This window comes from Eretmochelys imbricata, chromosome 5 (genome assembly GCF_965152235.1).
Source record: "Eretmochelys imbricata isolate rEreImb1 chromosome 5, rEreImb1.hap1, whole genome shotgun sequence".
Classification (NCBI taxonomy): Eukaryota; Metazoa; Chordata; order Testudines; family Cheloniidae; genus Eretmochelys; species Eretmochelys imbricata.
In genome coordinates, this window is record NC_135576.1 from 124,765,317 (window position 1) to 124,790,518 (window position 25,202).

At 48.1% G+C, this 25,202-nt stretch overlaps 1 protein-coding gene across 1 annotated transcript in view; it reads left to right on the plus strand.

Annotated features, from left to right (window-relative positions):
* The window catches only part of FBXO10 (F-box protein 10), a 53,528-nt gene that overhangs the window by 13,833 nt on the left and 14,493 nt on the right, over positions 1-25,202 (plus strand). The window contains exons 3-6 of the mRNA XM_077816510.1: positions 4,376-4,525; positions 6,995-7,131; positions 19,004-19,074; positions 20,396-20,548. Of these exons, the coding sequence (XP_077672636.1) occupies positions 4,376-4,525; positions 6,995-7,131; positions 19,004-19,074; positions 20,396-20,548 (511 nt within the window). The remainder of the gene's footprint in view (positions 1-4,375; positions 4,526-6,994; positions 7,132-19,003; positions 19,075-20,395; positions 20,549-25,202) is intronic.

Below are 25,202 nucleotides of genomic sequence, written 5' to 3' on the forward strand. Positions count from 1 at the left end.
ACAGGCAGAGGGCAGGAAAGTGACTTGCCCAAGGTCACCAGCAGAGCTGGGAATAGAACGCAGATTTGCTAGGTCCCACACTAGTGCTCTACCCACTGGGCCGCATTGACCATCTGTAGCCATCATGGAGTGTCTCAGTCCTGCAGGAAACTGACTGGCAAGGACACTTAGTCAAACCCTAATCCTGCAGCTGTGGGACTTGTCTCAATGATATTGCGGTAGCTGCTGCAGTGAAATAGGGAGCAGCTGACAGAAACAAGAGAGACAGAGAGAGAGAGAAATTCATGGTAAGGATCTTAAAGTCCTGGGATGACAGGAAATGTTTAGCTCAGGAATGATAACCCATGGTAGTAAACTGGTCTCTCTGCCATCAGAGCAGATATTGAGAGCTGCCCGAAGGAATCAGGTGCCCAAAGCATAGTGAAAATGTAGGCAGTGTTGCTACCTCTTGTGATTTTATTGAGTCTCACACTTCAGTGTTTTTTTCCTTAAAGCCTCACCTCCTGGAGTCCCGTGATTATGGGAGACTTGCTTTCATTTTAAAAAATAAGTGTCTAATCCACGTAGTGATGGAGGGCTTGAAAATGTGACCTCCTAAAGGCTCTAAACACAGCAGGAAAAGCAAAAGGATCCAAAACGGATCATTTTAAATAGCGTGTGATTTTTAAGTCAATCTCATGATTTCTGAGGACCTCATGCTTTTTGAACTCAGGGTCGGCAGTGCTCTTTGTGGGCAGGAGGCTCCCAGTCCGAATAGTCCCCTGTGCAAATCCCAGCTCGCTTCTAGGCTAGGTGATTTCTTTCAAGGGGCATCTTGCTTTGCTAATGTATTTAGATACTAAAGGGGAAGTCCTTTGTTCTCGGAAAGCAATTAATTTGAAGATGTTCTGTTGGGTCTTGAGTGTGCTTGGAAGAAAAATAACGATAAACAATGTCTTCCAAATTCCTTGATGTCGCAGCCTGTTTAGGGCAATGTTTTAAACCTTCCCCACTCTCTGAATGGGGAATTGGCTCTGCTTTCACATAGTGAAACAGGGCCTGCTCCAAAGAGATTACAGATCTAGTGGCCCTCTTCTGCGCAGGCTGCCAAGCCACGTGCTATCTCTTGTGGCGTTGGGCAGACGTCACTGGGGAAAGTGCTGCGACCCATACATTCAGTTTGCAGAAACCTGAGCCAGGGATCCAGCAGTGAAACTGGAAGGGATTCAAGACAAAACTCGCCCCATGCAGAAGCCAGCCCCAGCCCCAGCCCCATGCATCAGCTGATCCTACTTATCTCCTGTTGGAGGGAGTAAGTACCATTTAGCTTTGCATACAGCTTGCACTGGCCGTCTGCTGGGGGAATGACCCCCGAATGAACGTGATACCTTCCTCCCCTCACACACAGCTGCACTTCTTGTATCAGAATGTAAAGTATCTGCAGCCAAGTCCTTCTAATATCAGGGCTTGTAAGTAAGGTATGGGAAAAGATGGCTGTGTTTTATCATACTGAATGGATGAAGACTGTAGGTCTGGTCCAGAAGCCTTCTCTGGATTTAGGCCCTGATCTTGCAAAGGGGTTCTTGCAGGTTCTGCCTCTTGCACCACAGAGGGGGTGTGTCACTTTGGGAACACTAACTGCCATTGGTGAGCAGTCTCTCACAAGTGTGCGCTCACTGATGTCAGTGGGGCTAGGGGTGCGATTTACTGCTCACCAGTGTGAACAAGGGGCTTGCAGTTGGCCCTGCCTCCTGTGAAACATCAAGGAAAGAAGAAGTCAGACCACTAAACCCGGAGGATGGGGTGGAGATTAAAGATAATCCAGGCATGGATAATCCAGGTTTAGGTTGGATATTAGGAAAAACTTTTTCACTAGGAGGGTGGTGAAACACTGGAATGCATTGCCTAGGGAGGTGGTGGAATCTCCTTCCTTAGAAGTTTTTAAGGTCAGGCTTGACAAAGCCTTGGCTGGGATGATTTAATTGGGGATGGGTCCTGCTTTTGAGCAGGGGGTTGGACTAGATGACCTCCTGAGGTCCCTTCCAACCCTGATATTCTATGATTCTATGATTCATGGCCCAACACCTAAACAGATGCTTTGCCTCAGTTTTTAATCAGGGTAATGAGGAGCTCAGGGGTAGTGGCAGGGCGGCTAATGGAAATGAGGATTTGGAAGTAGAACTTACCACATCCAAGGTGGAAGTCAAACTCAAGCAGCTTAGTGGGACCAAATCAGGGGGTCTGGATATCTCCATCCAAAAATATTAAAGGAACTGGCACATGAAATGGCAAGCCCAATAGCAAGGATTTTCAATGAATCCAAAACACGGGGGTTGTACCCTATGACTGGAGAATTGCTAATATAGTTCCTATTTTTACGAAAGTGGGAAAAAAGTGCTTGAGGAAACTACAGGCCTGTTAGTTTGACCTCAGCTGTATGCAAGGTCTTGGAACAAATGTTGAAAGAGAGAGTAGTTAAGGACATAGAGGTAAACGGTAATTGGGATAAAATACAACATGATTTTACAAAAGGTAGATTGTGCCAGCTCAATCTGATCTCCTTCTTTGAAAAAATAACTTTTTAGACAAAGGAAATGCAGTGGATCTAATCTCCCTGGATTTCAGGAAGGCATTTGATACAGTTCCACATGGGAAATTATTAGTTACATTGGAGAAGATGGGGATGAATATGAGAATCAGAAGGTGGATAAGGAACTGGTTAAAGGGGAGACTACAATGAGTCATCTTGAAAGGGAACTGTCTGGCTGGAGGGGGAGGTTACCGGTGGAGTTCCTATGGGGTCGGACTTGGGACCAGTCTTATTTAATGTTTTCATTCATGTACAAAAAGTGGGAATGTGCTAATGAAATTTGCAGATAGAATCAGAATATCAGGGTTGGAAGGGACCTCAGGAGGTCACTCAAAGCAGGACCGATCCCCAATGTTTTTTGCCCCAGATCCCTAAATGGCTCCCTCAAGGATTGAACTCACAACCCTGGGTTTATCAGGCCAGTGCTCAAACCACTGAGTTATCCCTCCCCCCAGTGACCATGAAAACTGGAGTAATGGAAATGGATGAAATTTAGCAGTGCAAAGTGCAGGGTCATGCGCTTAGGGGCTAACGACAAGAATTTTTGCTATAAGCTGGGGACATATCAGTTGGAAGCAACTGAGGAGGAGAAAGACCTGAGAATATTGGATGACGGTGAGCTGCCAATATGATGTGGCTGTGAAAAAGGCTAATGCAATCCTAGGATGCCTCAGGCAAGGTATTTCCAGTAGAGACAGGGAAGTGTTAGTACCATTGTGCAAGGCACTGGTGAGACTTCATCTGGAATAGTGTGTGCAGTTCTGGTCTCCCATGTTTAAGAAAGATGAATGCAATTGGAACAGATGCAGAGAAAGGCTACTAGGATGATCCGAGGAATGGAGAACCTACCTCATGAGAGGAGACTCAAAGAGCTTGGCTTATTTAGCCTAACCAAAAGAAGGCTGAGGGGAGGTACAATTGTTCCCTATAAATACATCAGAGGGATAAACAACAATGGGTGTGGGGAGTTATTTAAGTTAAGTGCCTTGTTGACAAGAATTTATGGATATAAACTGGCCATCAACAAGTTTAGGCTTGAAATTAGATGAATGTTTCTAACCGTCAGAGGAGTGCAGTTCTGGAGCAGCCTTCTAAGGGGAGCAAAGGGTGGGGGGAGAACTGGCTTCAAGACTCAGCTTGAGAAGTTTCTGGAGGGGATGGTATGGTGAGACTGCCCACGATGGCATGTGGCCCATTGATGACTGCTAGCAACAAATATCCCCAACAGCCAGTGATGGACACTAGGTGGGGAGGACTCTGAGTTACTACCGAGAATTCTTTCCCAGGTGTCTGCCTGATGGGTCTCACCAACACGTTCAGGGTTCAACTGATCACCACATTTGGGGTCAGGAAGGATTTTTCCCCTGGGTCAGACTGGCAGAAACCCTGGGGGATTTTCACCTTCCTCTGCAGCATGGGACAGGGGTCACTTGCTGGTTTGAACTAGAGTAAATGGTCGATTCTTTGTAACTTGAAGTCTTTAAATGATGATTTGAGGAGTTCAATAACTCAGCCAGAGGTCAGGGGTCTGTTACAGGAGGGGGTGGGTGAGGTTCTGTGGCCTGCGATGGAGGTCAGGAGGTCAGACTAGATAATCACGGTAGTCCCTTCTGGCCTTAAAGTCTGAATCTAATGAACTTTTTGGCATCATAACACAGCACATGATACTGCTAGTAGTTGAAGGCAATGGGAGTTTTCCATGCACCAGGGACTCCTGAGGTGGCAGAAGGTTAAAGCTATGCTTTTCCTATGAGGTTCCTTCTTCAGACACACACTGACTAAAATTGCTTTTCCTCTGCCCTGTAGATCATCATGCTGAAGAATGACATTCACCACTGCAAAGCATCAGGGATATTTCTGCGCTTGGCAGCTGGAGGTCTGATTGCAGACAATAACATCCATTCAAACTGCGAGGCAGGGGTGGATATCCGGAAGGGAGCCAACCCTTTGATACTGGTAGGTACATTCTCTCAGCCTGGATCTGTCTGAAGCTCCTCCTTTTTGGGGGCCAGACAGGCACCAAACATTCCTGTCTGAACTGCCCTGGAGAGTCACCTTGGGCTTTAAGAACTAAAGGATTTTGGCTTCTTGCCCCAAGTCTAACCCTTTTCAGTTCTTCATTAGTGAATTCTGCCTCAGAATAATCTGCTTGATTCAGAGGGCCTCCTGTTGGACAAGTGTATTTCATTTGACATTGAAATGATGGCTCAAGGCAAACAGGCTATAGGGCTATTTAAATAACCCCCAAATGTCACCTACCTTGCAATTGCTCTGCTTAGGGAAAGAACAGTTACCTAGATGGCATCAGGGCATTCTCCTCATTCTAAATATCCTATCAAATGGACATTGAAATATAGCAATGAAGTCACCTGTGCAATCATGTGATAAATCATGCAGTCATGTGATAAATTACACCTTCCACTTTGGATCAGCTCACCTGCCTTCTGCCCACTGTTCCATCTGCCCTGGGGTTTAATCTCAAACTTCAAATCTCTGAGCAGCAGCCACTAATGGGGGAAAAACCCCAACCAGCCCCAGTAATGCGTCCTCTTGCCCTTCCGATGTGGAATTTCCTCCCTACGTTGCTGTGAGCCGACTTCCACAGTGTTGTTATTTATTAAACATTGTTATTACAGTCGCACCCAAAGGTCTAAATCATGACTGGACCCCAGTGTGCTGGGTGCTGTACAAACACTGCTTCCAATCTGAATTACCTCCCCAAGGCTGCGCTGGCCCAAGCCCCAGGATGGGTAATATTCAGCCCTGTGCCAAGGTCAGGTTTAAAGTCCAATATTTTGCAACTCTGCAGCACTTGAAACAGGAGCTTCCCATTGGGAAGAGCTGAGCAGCCAACAGCTCCCATTGCTCTCAGCTGGGGAGAGGGGAATCCCCATTGTTCTCAGCGGGAGCTGTGGGGCACAGAGCATTTTTGAAAATCTGTCCCATAGCTCTTCTGTCCTTCCTTCCCTCACCCTGTCTGCCCCGGGATCAGCTTAGATTGGGCCCTTATCCTGTCTGTCAGCACGCTGTAACTACTCCTTTGGTTACAGGGAGCACTCAGATGAAGTAATGAGCTGAGTTGATGCAGGACCAAAGCTGGCTGACCTGGGCTGTGTTCCAGGGCTGCCAAGAAGTATAACATTCTTGCGTAGAGCCGGAGAGATCTTTATATGGAGGAAACGGGAAGACTGAGCCTGACACACTCGCCGTCCTTGCTCTAAGCGTGCTCATCAAGCTCTGTTTATCCCTCTGTTTTTGTCCCCTGAAAGAGCCGGTTGCGGTAAAGACAGCATGTTGCCATTTGAGTGCACCTAGCAGGACATCTGCCTGTGTCGTGATTAGGTGGTGGCCCCATGTATGTGCGTGAGAAGCATGCAGGTGTATTGCTCCACTCAAAGATCGTGCCCTCTATGGACCAAACAAAATCCTTTGCATTTCAACTGTACAGGACTGCTCTCTCCAGCAGCGGAGAGGGCTCCTGATTGGTTCAGGAGATGTAGAGCTTTCACTTCCATGGTGCTGCCAACAATTCATATTAGGGCTGACCAATGTTTTTTCCCCTCCTCCGCTGGCTGTTTGGTGATGGTCGACCTGGTAGGCACATCACAGAGAGGCACTGCCCAGCATGGTACCCTAGTTGGGTGTCCGCAGGCCTGCTGGGGATAGAATGGGCATGAAGACCCTCTGGCCCCAGGCCTATCCAGGGTCAGGACCCATTGGCAGGGCAGGGTGGAGATGGCTGCAGTGCTGCTGTGACTGCTGGGTAGACTCCAGCTGGGTAGAGGGGGGACTCCAGTCGTGCCAGAGTTATAGATCCAGCATCTGTTTAATAGGCAACAGGTTTAATACAAACAAGAGGAAGTGCTTTTTCACAAAATGCACAATTAACCTGTGGAACTCATTGCCAGGGGAAGTTATGAAGGCCAAAAGTATAACTGGGCTCAAAAAAGAATTAGATACGTTCCTGGAGGATAGGTCCATCGAGGGGTATTAGCCAAGATGGTCAGGGATGTAACCCCATGCTCTGGATGTCTGTAACCTCTGATTGCCAGAAGCAGGGAGTGGGAGATGGGGTGCATCACTCAATGATTGCCTGTTCATTCCCTCTGGGGCACCTGGCATTGGCCACTGTGAGAGGCAGGATGCTGGGCTAGATGGACCATTGGTCTGATCCAGTGTGGCAGCTTTAAAGTTATTTCAGTGAGCACTAAATTCATGCAGGAAAATTAAAAGTGGAACAGGACTTTGGTCTACTAAAGGGGTTTCTGTTTTTCTGACCGCTCCTGGCAACTGGGTCCATTGTCCACATCCCTCTCCATACAAGCTGCCCATCTCTCTCCTGCAAGCTCCTGTCGTGTACTTGTCTGAGTGATCTCTTCCTGTTTTGCCTTTATTCTCTCCGCATGTGCATAAATGAAACCGCAGTGTAATAAGATACACAGTGGCCTTCGCTCAGGCATTGTTGTCCTTGGCAACGGAAAAGGCATCATCCGTAGCAATCAGATCTACGGGAATAAAGAAGCTGGCATTTATATTCTGTATAATGGGAACCCCATTGTGAGGTATGTTATTAAGCAATGACCTCTCTTGCTCCCTCCTTTCATGTTTGTCTCCCTCACTGTATGTTTTTCATGTACTAACCTCCTTCCTCAGGTAAGGAGCAGAAATATCACTGTCATGTGGCTTTTCTCTGGCTGCCTCTGTCCCCCAGCAGCTCCCATGTGCAGTTCTCTAATGCTGACCTTTGATTTCAAAGGGAACCGGGCTTGCCGGTGCTGCATTGTTCAGAGAAGGTGGCAGCTGGACTCAGAGTCGCGGGGAGTGAAGCAATCGATCTTCAGACAAGTAATTGCCATTCTGGTTTGTCTTCCTGCTGAAAATCCTCCTAGCACCTTATTTCTTTTGGAGTTTGCTGATTACATCCGATCCGTTTGAACAGGAGTGTCAGAGCCTGGCAGGTTTCCTTCAGACTAGCAGAATTCAGCTGACTTCATTCTTTGGCTGTGGTTCTTCATGAACTCTTCCTACATGCAGTACTTAGCTCCTGGTGAGGAGGGGGACAGCGTGTGCTGTTTTCCAGGGTGTCTCCTGGCTCCATAGAGCAGAGATTGGATCATGTGCTAATCTATGCTGGGACTGATCCAGACTCAGTGCAAAATCCCCCCAAACATGTCATAGACTCCCCAAGGCCAGAAGGAACTGCTGTGATCATCTTGTCTGACACTGATCATGTTCTGAAGCCTCTATGTGTCCATCCCCCTCTGCCCCCTCATGCACCCCCACCGGGCAACCCTGCTGTCAAAGCACAGCAGATGGGTAGTTTGATTAGTCATTGATGCTGGAATTGAAAAGTGAGCTCTGGCCTCCTCCCCCCAGGAGAGTAATCTTTTTAGCCTTGATCAAATGAATGGGCCATATCCTTTGGGTCATATCCTGCCTTCGAATTGTGCGTGCAATTCTGCTAGCATGGGAAGCAGAACGTTCCCCCTGAGGGCAGGGCATGGAGCCTGCAGGGCATTGCCGCCTGGACAGGTGGTTTCCTGGCATGGGAGTGAGAGGGTGCACTCCCCTGGTGCACGGCTCCTGGTGAAGGTGACACACATTAACCAGAGTGGCCTCCCCCTTAAATTTGACCTTGCTGCTCTCCCTGGTAAGAAGCATTTCAATGTCTGGTGCATTCCAAGGTAGGGCAGGGGATGGATCTATACTCTGCGCCTGCCAGAGTCAGTGGGCACCAGGCAGAAAAAGGGCACAGCCTAATGGTACATCTCTCCTGAGGGGAAATGGAAAGCCATGCAGCTCGTCAAGTCCTCTTCTCTTCAGAGGTTTGCCCTGGTCGTTTTGGTCAGAATGGCCCTGTCCCTTGCTGTTGGGATGGTTGGTTGCTGCCCTCCCACCCCAGACATGGCTGCATTTAGTATTATTATTTATATTGCAGTAGAGCCTAGAGATCATAGAATCATAGAATATCAGGGTTGGAAGGGACCTCAGGAGGTCATCTAGTCCAACCCCCTGCTCAAATCAGGACCAATCCCCAACTAAATCATCCCAGCCAGGGCTTTGTCAAGCCTGACCTTAAAAACCTCAAAGGAAGGCGATTCCACCACCTCCCTAGGTAATGCATTCCAGTGCTTCACTACTCTCCTAGTGAAACAGTTTTTCCTAATATCCAACCTAAACCTCCCCCACTGCAACTTTAGACCATTACTCCTTGTTCTGTCATTTGCTACCACTGAGAACAGTCTAGATCCATCCTCTTTGGAACCCCCTTTCAGGTAGTGGAAAGCAGCTATCAAATCCCCCCTCACTCTTCTCTTCTGCAGACTAAACAATCCCAGTTCCCTCAGCCTCTCCTCATAAGTCATGTGTTCCAGTCCCCTAATCATTTTTGTTGCCCTCTGCTGGACGCTTTCCAATTTTTCCACATCCTTCTCGTAGTGTGGGGCCCAAAACTGGACGCAGTACTCCAGATGAGGCCTCACCAATGTCGAATAGAGAGGAATGATCATGTCCCTCAATCTGCTGGCAATACCCCTACTTTTACAGCCCCAAATGCCATTAGCCTTCCGGGCAACAAGGGCACATTGTTGACTCATATCCAGCTTCTCGTCCACTGTAACCCCTAGGTCCTTTTCTGCAGAACTGCTGCCGAGCCATTCGGTCCCTAGTCTGTAGTAGTGCATGGGATTCTTCCATCCTAAGTGTCTTTGTTGAACCTCATCAGATTTCTTTTGGCCCAGTCCTCCAATTTGTCTAGGTCCCTCTGTATCCTATCCCTACCCTCCAGCATATCTACCACTCCTCCCAGTTTAGTGTCATCTGCAAACTTGCTGAGGGTGCAGTACATGCCATCCTCCAGATCATTAATAAAGATATTGAACAAAACCAGCCCCAGGACTGACCCTTGGGGCACTCCGCTTGATACCGACTGCCAACTAGACATGGAGCCATCGATCACTACCTGTTGAGCCCAATAATCTAGCCAGCTTTCTGTCCACCTTATAGTCCATTCATCCAGCCCATACTTCTTTAACTTGCTGGCAAGAATACTGTGGGAGACTGTATCAAAAGCTTTGCTAAAGTCAAGGAATAACACGTCCACTGCTTTCCCCTCATCGACTGAGCCACTTATCTCATCATAGAAGGCAATTAGATTAGTCAGGCATGACTTGCCCTTGGTGAATCCATGCTGACTGTTCCTGATCACTTTCCTCTCTAAGTGCTTCAGAATTGATTTCTTGAGGACCTGCTTCATGATTTTTCCAGGGACTGAGGTGAGGCTGACTGGCCTGTAGTTCCCCAGATCCTCCTCCTTCCCTTTTTTAAAGATGGGCACTACATTAGCCTTTTCCCAGTCATCCAGGACCTCCCCCGGTCGCCGGAGTTTTCAAAGATAATGGCCAATGGCTCTGCAACCACATTCGCCAACTCCTTTAGCACTCTCGGATCCAGCGCATCCGGCACCTTGGACTTGTGCTTATCCAGCTTTTCTAAATAGTCCCGAATCACTTCTTTCTCCACAGAGGGCTGGTCACCTCCTCCCCATGCTGTGCTGCCCAGTGCAGTAGTCTGGGAGCTGACTTTGTTTGTGAAGACAGAGGCAAAAAAAGCATTGAGTACATTAGCTTTTTCCACCTCCTTTGTCACACAAAAGCTGTAGCTCACGAAAGCTTATGCTCAAATAAATTGGTTAGTCTCTAAGGTGCTACTCTGAAACCTGTCACTAGGTTGCCTCCCTCATCCTAACTGAGATCAGGGCCCCATTGTGTTAGACACCACACACACCGAATGGGAGACAGTCCCTGCCCTGCGGCACTTAGTCCACGTAAATGAGGGAAGAGTGATCTTCCCAGGTGTAGAAGTCAGGAACAGAGGCACAGAGAAACAAGTAACTTGTCCAGCCTCTCACACACACACACGCACACAGTCTGTAGCAGGATCAGGAAGTGAATGCAGCTCACTTGCGTCTGAATCTATTACCCTCATCTTCGGGAGCCCTTCCTCTTATTCGGTTCATACATAGGGACCAGAGCTTGTAAAGCATGTTGGGTTGAAAATTGCTGTCTCAATATACAATATTAGAACACTTAACATTGTGAAATAAGCTGCCATATTTCCTTCATTTGCCTTCTCTCCCCCACCCCCACCCCTTAATGATGCTCCTTTGTTCGACTTTTAAGTAATTTGGTTTTTGTATTTTAAATTCTAATAACCATACTGTGAACTTAGATAAAGTGACTTTCTCCTGAATGAGCCCAAATTGAATTACAAAGTCTATTTAAACCACTTCAGCCACTGTTGAAATGCAGCCCCCTCTGGGGTGGAATCTAGGATGGAATCCAGCCAGCATGTAACAGCTCATAGCAACACTACACAACAGTGTAGGCAAGGAGGGAAGAAAAATATTATACGGAATTGTAACTGCAAGGGATGTATAGTAGGCAAAATGTGATTATTCATGCTAACAATATGTATAATTAAGCCCAAATCTTGCAGTCCTTATTTAAGTAAAACTCCCACTAACTTCTCATTAGTCCACATTCTGTGCTGAGTGCAGAGCTGAAAGTATTATTTTGAGCTACTTGTAAAAATGCTTAAGTCTCGATTGCAGAACCACTTGTTCCAGGATGGGAGCTAGGGTTGGCAAGTGCAAGACCGATTTACTGTGCTGTAAAACACCAGGGTCAAGAGGGGGTCTCTTTTATAAAGGATTATGGAAGTGCTCCATCAGACAAGTAGCAATTTATAAAATGGACTGGTCTTTGTGATGATGTGGCTAATAAGTCTGTAGAAAGACAGGCTGGAGAGCAAGTGATTCATTATGTGGCTTTCATTTTCTCCCTTGTCACAGTGTCACTGGCAGGTTGCCAAAGCAGGTTATAATCAAGAGCAATCAAGATCAGTTGTTGATGCAAGAGAGGAGGAAAGGGAACGAAGAGGCAGGGATAATTTACTCTCGGGTTCCAGTAGGGGAAGAAATTTTATTCTGCACAAGACAGTATTGCTAGCCCAATCATTGCTGAGTAGGCCGTGGGAATTTAAAAGAACCCTTGCCTTCGCTCCCCTACCAGTCACCATGCTTGATTCCCCCCGCATTTGGAAGCACTCTTGTTCCTACCAACCACGTCATTCTGTGCTGCTCGCACAACGCCGTGGGACAATGAGCCTTCCTTGGCTACTGCTGAAACCGAACCTGCTGCCCTGGCTCTATCCCTGTTGTGACTCTAAATATGCAGAGAATAGGGATTGCCATGCCAATAATTGACTGAGTTAGCCTGTCTTCCAAACCCTTTAGCTGTCCTGACTGGCTGCCTGTAATTCAGACAGATGACTTCCAGACGTTAGGGTTGTAGCCAAAGCTCCTAGGCACTGAACTGCCATTGATTTTGATGCCCTTAGGCCCCTTAGCACTTTTTAAAGTCCCACTAGGTACCTGTGTGCATCTTTGGTGCCTAAATACCTTTAAAAATCTGGCCCTTAGTGACTTCGGAGCCTATGTTCCATTTTCCAAAGCACTTAAGTCAGGACTTAGGCTCCAAAAGGCCCAATCCTCAAAGGTATCTAGGTGCTGACCCGTTGATTTCAGTGGGAGTTAGGCACCGAAATGCCTCTGAGGATTAGGGTCTGAAATAATCAAGGGGCTTTTGAAAATAGGGCTGATGCTCCTAAATCACATAGGTGCTTTTGAAGTTCTTACTGCAGTGGAATAGCTCTGTTTCCCTTCTCAGGCACTGAATCGCATGTGGGCAATAGGACATGAATGTCGCGGTCCCAGGCTGCACCTTTAAAAATACCCTTGTGTATGAGCTTTGGATTTCGGCATAGCAGGGAAATGTGACTGTTAGACAACCAGAGGGTTACCCCTTTGGACATCTGAACGTCATTTGGATGCATCTCCTGGGCAAGATTTTGAAAATTCTTCTCAACAGTAACAGTGACTCCCATGAAACGTCAAATGCACAGCAAATGCGGGTACCATATCTTCAGCTTTTCAGTTCTTGCGTTGCTCACTGTGTTTCTGTTGTAGTCATGGAACAAGGTTGGCTTCCTCCGGCTGTCAAAACTGAGCTGGGCTGACTAGGCATTAAGTGTAATTGAGCCTGGAGCAACTGCTTTGAATTCAAGCTGTGCAGTCGTGAGCACAGGAACTTCCCTGTGCACATACAGAAAACGGGAGGGCAGTGCCCCAGGCAATGCTGCTGTCAGGTGCCCAAGGGCAGGGAAAGCCCTTGTTTCCGGCTGTCCTCAGTGCTTTATCTGCACTTGGAGAAATACTGTTCTGTGAGTGCAATCTGATGCCCACTTTTAGAGAAAATAGCCCTGGCCCCCTTGAGCCCCTGCATTCTGCCTCTAGGCAGGGATTCCAGTCGCTAGCCTGCTCAGTGATGCAGCCCAGATGGAACAAAGCACGTTAAACATCTCCCTAGAGCCCCCAGTGGGTCATTCTCTGGTGAGTTTGTGTTTGTGGCTTGGATTTCTGTACCTGGGTCCAGTGCTGATTCTCATCACTCTTTCTGGGTGGGCACTGAGGCAGGTCCTGGGTGAGGTTCTCTAGTCGGTAGATAGATTTTCCTTTTTGTAAACTCTAGGCTAAATTGTACGGGTTGAGCACAGCCCCTTGTAAGGGGTGCTGCACCAGCACGGTGCCCCTGAGAGTAACGGAGGGCTCTGTGCTTCCCAAAGTATCCCTTCTCTGCTAAGGAGGAGAACAGGTTTACTACAGCCCCTTCAATGGTGCAACCTACACCTCACACAACCCGCTCTGCTGGACATGGGGGTATGCAGAGTCCTGGCTATGCCTGCCCACTCTAACCTTCCCCTCTCCCTTCCCCAAGAGCTCCCACCAAGGGAAGGCCCCACTGACTGCAGAAACCATGATTCTGGGCAGCCCTTGCTCATACTGCCCAAAGGAGGGAGTGGGGGTTTAAAAGAGTTCTAAAAGAGCTGGCTGAGGAGCTCACTGACCATGAGGTCCCAGTGCAACACTGTGGCCAAAGAAACTTATGCATCCCAGGATTGCGTTAGCTGGGGAATCTCGAGCAGGAGCAGAGAGATTTTTACCTCTGTTTTTGGCACTGGTACAACCACTGCTGGAATGCTGTGTCCGGTTCTGGTGCCCACAATTTAAGAAGGCTGTTGCTAAAGTGGAGAGAAAAGCCATGAGAATGATTAAAAGATTAGAAAACCTGCCTTGTAGTGATAGACATAAGGAACTCAGTCTATTTAGTTTGACAGAAATAACGCTAAAGGGTGACTTGATGTAAGTACCTACATGGGGAACAAATATTTAATAATGGGCTCTCCAGTCTAGCAGAGAAAGGTGTAACGTGATCCAGTGGCTGGAAGTTGAAACTAGACAAATTCAGGTTGGAAATCGGGCATAATTTATTTTTATCAGTGAGAGCGATTAACCATTGGAACAACTTACCAAGGGCCGTGGTGGATTCTCCATCCCTGACAATTTTTAACTTCGGTTTGGGTGTTTTTCTAGGATTCCTGCTCTAGGAATTATTGTGGGGCAGTTCTCTGGCCTGTGCTATGATGAGCATGATGGTCCCTTTTGGCCTCTGAATCTGTGAGGTGCTCTCTGCTGCCTCCCGGGTGGCTGCAGAGGGGCTAGCTACAATCTCAGGGCTTGTCTTCCCTGCACAGTTAACCTGAGTTATAACTCAAGTGTTGCCCCTAACCTGAGTCCCATCCACCCCCACCCCCCTGCCCCACTTCACTCGAGTGTGGTGGTGCTTTTCCCTCGAGTTGGCTGGTCCATCGGCTACAGTTCGAGTTAGCACAACTCATCAGCTGCTAACACGGCCACCCTGCAGCGTGGACGCAGGCTAGCTCCACTTGAGAGTTACAAATCTTCCAGTGCCTTCCCATAATTCCTCCGGTATGCCCAGACACAACAGACAAATTCTCCCACAGTTCACTGGGAAAGAGTGCCTAGAGCGGCTCAGCAGAGTGCAGCGCAAAAAACCATGGGGTGGGCTCCCAGAAATCTCAGCAGCACCCCCGAGGGAGGAGCCAGCAGCCCCCAGTGTTCTCTCGCGGCCAGGCCATTCTCAGGCGAGCGAGGTTGACCAGAGAGGAGTCACTCAAGTGAGTCTAACTTGCGCTAACTACGGTGAAGACGGACCCTAAGGCGCTGGAGGGGTGACTATTAATACATGACTGTAAAGCTTGTAGCTTCTCACAGTAGATCATGTCATGCTGGAGATGAAGTAACCCTTTCCCATTCCACAGCATTGCCAAAGGCCTCACGTATCTTCTCTGCGGGCAGGCGGAGGCTCTTTTCATCCTGGATGATGACCCATCACTGCTAGGAGGCTATGGGATTTTGGCCCTGATGGGGGACCCTTAATCACACTGATGTGCAGGTGCTCCAGGATGTCATGCCGCTGACATCAATGAAACTGCTCCTTTGAGAATGCGGGTTCTCTATGTCACAGGGCAGGGTTCCCTCCCCCAGGACGCCTCGCGGCAAACAGGCCTCACGCACTCCTGCGTAGGTCCAACGCCGTGTGCGTCATTCCCAATGTGCTACACAAGTGCTTGTTCTCCGGAGCATAAGGCTTTTACCTTCTCCCTCAGCGCAGGGGGAAGAGATCTCATCACTTGGCAATCCGGGGCATCTCTGGTGCTTCCTCCCAGCCTCCCTTGCTCCCCTGTCTTGCGTTTAACAAGCTGAACCTCCTGGGCAGCTGTTTAATCATCCGGTCTGTAACTGATCGTCTCCTCAGTTTGGCCCATGTGGGGGTGCTTGGGAAGTGCAGTGACAAGTCAGCCTTAGGTGACTCACAACCTACCAGCCCCTTGTTGGGACTTACTGGTACAGCACCCAGGGGCCTTGGGTTTCCCGGAACGTTTCCCCTGGCTAGAGTGAAATGATCCCCAGGGGAACAATTCTTTTTGCATCTCCTGCATTCAATCTCCCTTCCTGAGCTGAGTTTGCTCTGCAGACTCGGAGGAGAAGGGGATATTGTATGCGCACTCTCAGTGTGGTACCAAAGCAGCGGTGGTGCACGCCGATGTGTTTGCTGATCAATGATGCGATACGGCACCGGTATATTTCAAAGCGTGATCCAGTAAGTTCATAACAACCCGGTGAGGGCAGCCCAGGTGGATGAAAGCAGCCTGTTGGCGGTGCAGTGCAGTTTGACAGGTACTGAGTTCTTGGCAAATGCTGCATGCACATCACAAGCTCCGATTGCTGCTAATGATGTTCTACCTCCAGCTGTCCCACCACGAAGCCCACGTGCTGATCCTGTGTGCAAACGAGAATGGAAGGGCTCTGCTTTTGTCTCTGCCTCCCGGCTCCACTCACCATCCTACTCCAACAGGGCTGAACCACCATCCCTGCAAACAGCCAGCCAGAAGCTCTTGCCTCCCCCCGGATGGGGAACCTTATGCTCAGTTTAAACCCTGTTGCCATTCAATAACACCAATCATTAGTACCTCCTTGCAGCCGAGAGTTCTGTAGATGTCCTCTCCCTCCCCTTCTCCTTGCTTGCCTATCCATGTGCTCTCCCTACCAGAGAGGGCGTTGTCTTGAGCTTTCTGGCAAGACACAGAGCTTTCCAGCCAATGACCACGCTGTGCCTCAGTTTCCCCATCTGTAAAATAGGAGTAATAGTCACCTCTGAAAATTTCATTGCCATCCTCTCAGAGTAGGCACTGTCAGTGCAAAGGGTAAGTAGTCACACATGAACCACCCATCTGTTTTTATACAAACTCCCATTAACCCCAATGACTGTTATTGTTTTTTATATCTGTATTGTGGTAGCAACTAGAGGATTGCCCTCCCCTCCCCCTTGTGCTAGACACTGTACAGACATTTACCAAAGAGACAATCTTTGCCCGACAGAGTTTGTAATCTAAGTGTAAGGCCAGAGACAACAGACAGCTGTGTACATGGAACAATGGCAGGCCATGGCCCGTTAGTATAAAGACACAAGGTGGCATTGACGAGAGATTCCGCTGCCTGATCTTTGTCCATGGAGCCTGCACAGAGAACTCGTCAATGAGCAGCAGCAATGGTTTTAAACGATACTATCCCGCTGCAGAACAAAACATTCGGGCGGCGTTCGTTTTCCCCAGTGCATTTTGAAGTGAGTTATACCCGCAAATGAGCTGCTATCGTTCTAAATGTTTGCATCGCCTCACAGAAGATGCATTTTTGGAAAGACAGCCGAATTAAATCGTTGGGTGGATGTATGTGTGCGTATTTGTTTGTGGGTGGAGGTGTGGTACTTTCTCCTTTTGTTGTGTGGCAGCAGCTCTCTATATAAATAGCTCTCTAAATATTGCGTCTTCTGTGAGCACTGCATTGTATTTCAGGGACAGAGAGATCCTAACGCATAATGCTGTAATGTTATTACTGCAGTTTTCTCAACACACGCTAGTGATAGAGAAAATGTGGATGCTTCTCTGTATAGTACAAATACAATTGCAAATAGGAGTAAATGAACGCATGCTCTGAGCGTACTGAGCAAACTGAGACATTCAATATATAATGGCCAGATGCCCATATGATCATTCAGCGCCTCCTGTGGTCTTAGACTGTCCGTTATAAAACCCTGCTCATTTAGGGTGTAGAGCAGTGGTGGGCAAACTACGGCCCGGGGGCCACAACTGGCCCTCCAGTCGTTTTAATCTGGTCCTCGAGCTCCCGCCAGGGAGCGGGGTCAGGGTCTTGCTACATTCTGCACAGCTCCCGGAAGGAGGGGCATATCCCCACTCCAGCTCCTATGCGTAGGGGGAGCCAGGGGGCTCTGCACACTGCCCCTGCCCCAAGCGCTGCCCTGCAGCTCCCATTGGCTGGAAACTACAGCCAATGGGAGCTGCAGGGGTGGCACCTGCAGACAGGGCAGCGCGCAGAGCTGCCTGGCTGCGTGTCTGCATAGGAACTGGAGGGGGGGGGCATGCTGCTGTTTCTGGGAGCTGCTTGAGGTAAGCGCCACCTGGAGGCTGCCCCTTGGTCCCAGCCCGGAGCACCCTCCTGCACCCTGAACCCCTCATCCCCAGCCTCACTCCAGAGCCCGCACCCCAGCCTGAGCCCTCCCGCCCTCCAACTCCCAGTTTCATGAGCATTCATGGCCCACCATACATTTCCATAACCAGATGTGGCCCTGCAAACCTCTGAGGATCTGGGCCTTTGCACTCCCCATGGTACCTGTTGCTGGAGCACAGTACACGAACGGAGATGGTGCAATGCTCAGAGACGTATCCCAAATGTCAACAACTCATTTATTTACAGTGAGAATAGGGGGGCTATTCAGCACGTTGCCTTTTATGCCCAACGTTGCTAAGATGTGAGACGTAGGGCCCTTTATTCTCGTGAGTAATCCTCGCTCGTGCAAGGGGTCCTGTTGAAATTATTGGGACAGCGTGGGTAAGTGTCTGCGGGATCAGACTGTAATTGCCTTTCCAACAAACAGCTCCGTGGTTTTTACCCTTTTGCTTGCCTCACTCCTCTTTATGACACAGCAAACTGAAAACAATTAAAGTGCAACTTACTGAGCCAAAATCCATCCTTACTTATACTCACGCAACATCACGGGAGTGTAAATGACCATAAGATTTGTCCCATGGTGCTTCTGAGCCAAAATATGTGACTTTTATTTTTGCTTTGAAATAAAATGTGCACGTTATGCTTTGATGGATCAGGCCAGCTTCTTTGCCAGCTGGGACTAACCCATGTGACTTCACTTGAATTGTGGATTTGCATTGGAAAGCAGAATCTGGACTATTTTTTTCCAGTTTACTTTGCCTTCCATTGACGCGTTGATGTACGTTATGGGGGTTCTCTCTGTATTCCGCTAATGGAGGATCATCCCATTTGATGCCCTTTACTGCAGTTTGCGGGGTTACATTTATGAAGATCTGTGAATTGAGAGCATTTTCAAACCTGCTGTTTCCTAATTTTGTGGCTTCTTTATGTTTTATAACAAGTATATTAGCGGGTCTTGCAATATGATGTACACTTCCAACAATAGCTGTCTCTAATGATAGGGTTGCTTCTGATGCTTTGCATTTTAGTGTGTTTTCCCCCATTTGATTGGCATTACAATTCATATTTTGAACTACATGAAAGTTATCCAAACACCTGCAGCTCGGTTGTCTTATAAGTTCTGCATGTATCTTCTCCTCCGTCTATTTTTCCCTCGTTACACATGACCATTTTATTGTCACAACACAGCTTGATGCAGTCTCATTAAAGAAGAAAAGGAAATGAACTACGGCCTAGAGCCAGTCAACCAGGTAGCACTTTGAACAGAAGCGCTCTCTGCTGGATAATGTGTAAAGGATATAAGGGCTACTGCATCAGTTCCTTTAACCCAGAAAGTCTAGTTAGGGCAAATCTGTGTGTGATTAACATATAATACAAAGAGCAACAACGTTGGCAGCTAACTTTGTTTTCCTTTCTTTCTACTCTAGTGGGAACCATATATTCCAGGGGCTTGCAGCTGGTATAGCAGTGAATGAGAATGGAAGAGGCCAAATAATAGGTATATAATTTAAAACCAGCTTTGTTATGCATGATGGACAGTGTTTCCTGATGGGCGTCAGGCTTCTAAGTCATACTTAGATGCATCTTTCTTGCAAAGTTATTTTTGTTTTAGACTCAGTGGCTGGGTGCAAACTCTATTGGAATCAGCCTTAGACTTAGATCATCAGTCCATACGCCAATAAGGGAGGGTGTAGGCATGTCTTTTCTGTATTGTTTCACTGGAATCATTGGTCTCTCCTTGGCACTGTTTGTTCGTAGAGCTGTGCTATGGAAGCATCATTCCAGATTAACTGTATTTTTACTCGTCCCATATTTGGTTTTCACGGCGAGCTTGAATCGTCAACGTTATTCTACTTCAGCGGCATCTTGAAGTTGTTTCCCCTAGCAATTGTTCTGCTTAACATATACGTGTGAAGGAGAGAGGCTAATTATGTAGAACTGGTGATACTCCTAAGATGCTGAATACACTGCTGCTCTCCGTTTGCAGTTATGGACAGTAATTGTACTTAATTAAATCTTTTATGTTGTTCCATAGGGCAAGATTATTTTTGTTGCCCTATTTTCCATCAGAAAAAAGTAAATACAAATCCACCACTATGGACTTATTTAAGAAGTTAATATGTTTCTAAAAAAGCCTGAATTGCTCCCAAGAGACAGTGCAGGATAAATACTCACTAGAACGTAGAAGATAGTAATAGTGTGGCTCACGCTAAAATTAAATCTTTTCTTTTGTTTCAAAAGACAGAAGCAGTAATCTGCTTCTGCTGTAACCATTGGTCCTGTCTCCAGCCATTGTTGCTCTTGCATCTCCTTTTCCTGTGTTGTTGCTCTACTGAGCTGGGTCAGGCCCCTCTGTGATTGGGTAGAGAACGGTGCTTATCCAGGCCCAATCCTGTGAATCCGGTTAACTTCGCCAAGAGCAAATTCAGGCCAGTTATATGGGATGATTTGCAAACAAAAAGAGGTGAAATTTGCTAAATAAATGGTGGGTGAAATCCTGGCTTCATTCTAGTCATTTTGCTTTTGACTTCACTGGGGTCAGGATATAATTCGATGTGTTTTGTGAATTTACTCAGTTCAGCTGTATGTGCGTCATTTCCGCACTTCCCCAGCTGGGTTCTTCTGCCCCTGTTACAAACACGCACTTTGCTTTTCAGCTTCTTTGCTTTTCAGGACTTCCCAGCAGTGTGTGTGACTGTCAGATGTATAATTGTTTAGCAGCTACGCCCCGAGGATGGACTGTGCATAGGAACACAGCACGGCCTCCGTTCTTTCAGTGGGGCTCTCTGGTGATTTTTCTCTCTCCTGCTCTGTGTTAGAAAACGTCATTCGTGAGAACCAGTGGGGAGGGGTGGACATCCGGCGCGGGGGTGACCCTGTCCTTAGGAGCAACCTGATCTGCTGTGGCTACTCGGATGGAGTGGTCGTGGGAGAGAGAGGCAAGGGGCTCATCGAAGGAAACACCATTTACGGTAAGAAGCCAAAAATATGGAAAATGCCTTGGGCTCCTGCGCTCAGCTCTCCACGTCCTACTTGTGCTGTCCCCCACCTTTTGCTTAATCAAGGGTCCTGTGCAGCTTTAGAGTTGGATTCCATGCTGAGCAAGGGCAGGGGAGGTGGGAAGGAAGTCAGTTATGGCTCCCTGATTCTCTGCCCCAGCACAACTAAGAGCAGCCTAGATGCTACTCTAACTTGTGCCAGCAGGCTGTGGTCCTCAAGGGACAATACCCTAGCTGGGGATAGCCACTCCTCCTTCCCTCTCCCTGTCCCTAACACAACCCTTGTGCCAAGGGAAGGGTCCCTGGTGATGAGGGGAGCTGGCTGTGTGTCCACTGGACTCCTTTAAACTGGGGGAATCCATGATGGGGGACTTGCAGCCAATCTCCACTCCCTTTGTCCTGCCTTGGTCTGACATTCTGGGGACTACCCAGACCGGTAAGAGGTTCTCTCACCACCTTCCCTGTACCTTCAGGGGCCTTGGTGCTCTGAAAATTCCCTTTAGAGTAGCAGCCATGTTAGTCTGTATCTGCAAAAAGTCCACAATCACAAGGTCTCAGCCCGACTCTCACCAGCCTAGCTACTCCTGGCAGGTTGTTGCCAACAGCCCTTCCAGTCCCATCTCCTCAAACCCAGCCTCCCCAAGTTCTTAATTACCAGACGCTCAGCCCGTTCCCCTCTTGTTCATCGTCCGTGCAGCCCTCCTGTTATCAGCTTGCTTCGGCACAGACACTCCATGCACAAGTACTCCTGTTTTCTTTCCATGCAGTTTGTGCAACAGAGACCTGCTTGGGGAGAAAAACAGCAACCGGAGGGGTTCTGCCATCGCTGTAAGTTAATCCACCTCCCTGAGAGATGGAGACTAGGTTGACGGAAGAATTCTTCTGTCCATCTAGTGCTGTCTACACCAGGGGTTAGGTTGGCGTAGCTACATTTCTCGGGGGGGGGTGGGTTTTTAACATCCCTGAGAGACGCAGCTAGGCCAATGTACGTTTCCAGTATAGACCAGCCCTTCGTTCCCGAACGCTGGGGTTTTCTTTGCAGCTTTGAGCTGTTTCTGTTTGCTTGCATAGTTCCTCATTGCTTTTTTTCCTGGGCTGGACAATGGCTAAGTGCTTGGCGCCGCCCTGGTCTGGCTGTGAGATGCTGCCGAAGTTGTACCACGTTTAAAACTACAATTTTCCACATGCATTCATAACCGTAACGACTGTTCAGTTCAGTGTATTCCAAGCTTTCGTAAAGATCTTACTTGCTATACGTTCATTGTACGATAACACAGCGTGCAATCTGTTGGTTTAACTGCTTATTTGGGGGGGGGGGGTTAAACCTTTTGTTCTGCCCTTGGGGTGTCGAGACCCTGATTGTCATGCTTGGAGCCTGCCCTCAGGGAGTGGATTGGACAGGGAATCTGTCCCTTTGTGTAGAATGATGTATCCCTAGGGATAGGTGTGTACTGCAGGGGCTGCAGAACAGCCGCTAATGGCCAGCTCTCACCTCACACCAGTGCTGCTGTCTTTATGTCTCAAGCCTTGGGAAGACTTCTCTAGGAAAAGTCCCTGGCCACCCAAAGCTGAGAGCTGTGGTCCAGTTGGGCAACAATTAGCCTGTTTTGGGCTATAGGAGGTCCAGAAACGAGTGTTATCTGGGATCAGTGGGGGGAGTGATAGGAGAACATACAGATTAATAGGAGAATAGGGGAATTCAAATGAGAACAGCAGGTCCCTTTAGGTGAAAGAAAAGGGGAGAGAGTAAATATGCTCTGGCTTGTTAGTTGCGTTTTTAAAATTAAATGCTCAGGTTGGAGCAATAAATAAATCCCAGTTTCACAGGATCAAAATGAAACGGCGGCACATGTGAAAAGCTGTTGGAACCCCAGGTATGAGCTCCTGTGCCTTGCACCGAGTATGTACAGCCTGACCCAAAGCCCTTTGAAGTCCGTGGGAGTCATTGTGTTGACTGCCGTGTGCTTTGGATTGGTCCCTTAACGAGGAGGGAGGCAAGAGGTGAAGCAGGAATTAGGGCTAAAGGGACAGGAAAGGAGGAGCAAAGACAACAAGCCTCTAACTGGGGAGTGCAGGGTGACAGTTTCCTATTTTTAGTAGGTTTATTATTTCAGTAATGCCCCTTGTGATGTATGTGCATTATTAATAACAAGCTCTTATCTAGCACTTTTCATTAGCAGGTCTCAAAGTGCTTTACAAAGAAGGTGAGTATCATTATCCCCATTTTACAGCTAGGGAAACTGAGGCACCGCGAGGGGAAGCGACTTCCCCCAGGTCACCCAGCAGGCCACGGGCAGAGCTGGGGATAGAACCCAAGACTCCTGAGTCCTAGTCCAGTGCCAAGATCATGCTGCCTCACTGACTATGTAAACCCATAGTGAGATTATTTAGCGAGCTATGTGGTAGAGGTGACTACAGTAGAAGTAAAGGGATGTGATTAGGAAAGAGAAAAACGAGGTTGACTCCTTGGGAAAACTCACCTCTGGAGGCTGTAGTATGATCTTGCAGGGGCAGTGGTAGAAGATGCATTCCCTGAGACTTTCAAAACCTTACTAGAAAAGGAAATAACCATTCACCAGCAGGGGAAAGGCATGAAACTTAATAGGTCTTTCCCTATTCTGGCTTCTCGGCTGCAAGATGATGAACGGTAAAGCAGCTGTTCCAATAGGCATACTTGGTGCTGATGCCATGAGCTGGAATTAGAAGCCTCTATATGCTGCGGTGGGGGCAGAAAAGGAATAAGGAGACAGGGAGGCTAGTTATCTGGTGTAGAAGGTCCGCTGCAAGCAGAACTTGGACCCATAGGCGCTGACTTTTATTTTTCCCGGGGGGTGCTCCATCCTCTCTCCACCCCAAAACCCTGCCCCACTCCACCCCTTCCTCGAGGCCCTGCCCTTGCTCTACCTCTTCCTGCCCCTGCTCTGCCCTCTCTCCGAGGCCCCATACCAGCTGCCAAACAGCTGAACGACAGCCCAGCTGAACAGCTGTGGCTGGTGGGTGTTGACCACCACACTATTTTTTCCCATGGGTGCTTGAGCGCTGGAGCACCCACCGAGTCGGTGCCTATGCCTGATTCTCTCCTCACTTGTTGAAGTGTAAATCAGGAGCAACCCCAGTGAAATCAGTGGAGTTACACTGGTATAAAATTAATGAACCACAGGTGGTTCACCAGCCTGGGAAGCAGTCTAATGAGTGGCGCTGGGTTCGCCAGCAGATATAAACCCAATCTGACAAGCCAGAGAAGGCACGTCAGACTGGCAATGCCAGCAGGAGTCTGAAACACGTCTTGAGTTGAAGAGGATACTAAGCAGGGGTGAGTCTAGCTGGCATAGCTATCCTGGCAAAGGCACTGTAGTGTAAACAAGACCTGCATTAACCATGTTTTTGGTTAATTTCCCTTGATTCTTGAGGAAGAGGTTAGTGAGGGGGCACGATTGGAGGGCACTTGTGGGAGGGGGATGATCTGCCACTTTAGCTACCAGCTCTGCCCTCCTCCTGGCTCCACCATTCCCCCGGTTGGGCGGGAAGGGCCATGGGAAGAAAGGGGGATGGTAACTGATGGGCTGTGAGGAGCACATCCACCAGCTGGAGGCAGGAAGAGGAATAGCAGGGAGCCCCAGACTTCGGACCTACTTCAGGGAGCTAATGAAGTGAGCTGTAGCTCACGAAAGCTTATGCTCAAATAAATTGGTTAGTCTCTAAGGTGCCACAAGTACTCCTTTTCTTTTTAGTGTAAGGGAAGGGGCTCTGCACAGCCCTCTGCAGTACAGGAGAACTGTTGATGTATGGAATGGCCCATTCACCTCAGTGAAAAGAAAAGGAGTACTTGTGGCATCTTAGAGACTAACCAATTTATTTGAAAAAAGAAAAGGAGGACTTGTGGCACCTTAGAGACTAACCAATTTATTTGAGCATGAGCTTTCGTGAGCTACAGCTCACTTCATCGGATGCATACTGTGGAAACTGCAGTAGACATTATATACACAAAGAGACCATGAAACAATACCCCCTCCCACCCTACTGTCCTGCTGGTAATAGCTTATCTAAAGTGAGCATCAAGTTGGGCCATTTCCAGCACAAATCCAGGTTTTCTCACCCTCCGCCCCCCCACACAAAAACTCACTCTCCTGCTGGTAATAACAACACCTCAGTGGGGTGTGCTCTGATGAATTAGGATGCTCCAAAGACACAATAGCTCTGGGTGGTGTGAAATGACCCATTCATCTCAATGGGAGTTCACCTCTACCTCAGTTTCAGCTGTGGAATACCATTGTACAAGGTAATCTCCCTATGCAGGTCTGTTTTAGAGCTACTGGAATATTAAAATTTTCTTCTTATTGGGGAGGGGACAATATCCGAGGAACGCCTGAACCAAATTATTCCAAACTTGCAATTATTCCAAAATTGGCCCTGTTGTGGTTTATCAATAATAATAGATAATCTCAAGTATCAGGAGGCAGCCGTGTTAGTCTGTATCCACAAAAACAACAAGGAGTCCGGTGGCACCTTAAAGACTGTGAGTTTTTTACCCACGAAACTAAAGTGAGTTTTTTACCCACAAAAGCTTATGCTCAAATAAATCTGTTAGTCTTTAAAGTGCCACCGGACTCCTTGTTGTTTTCTAGAT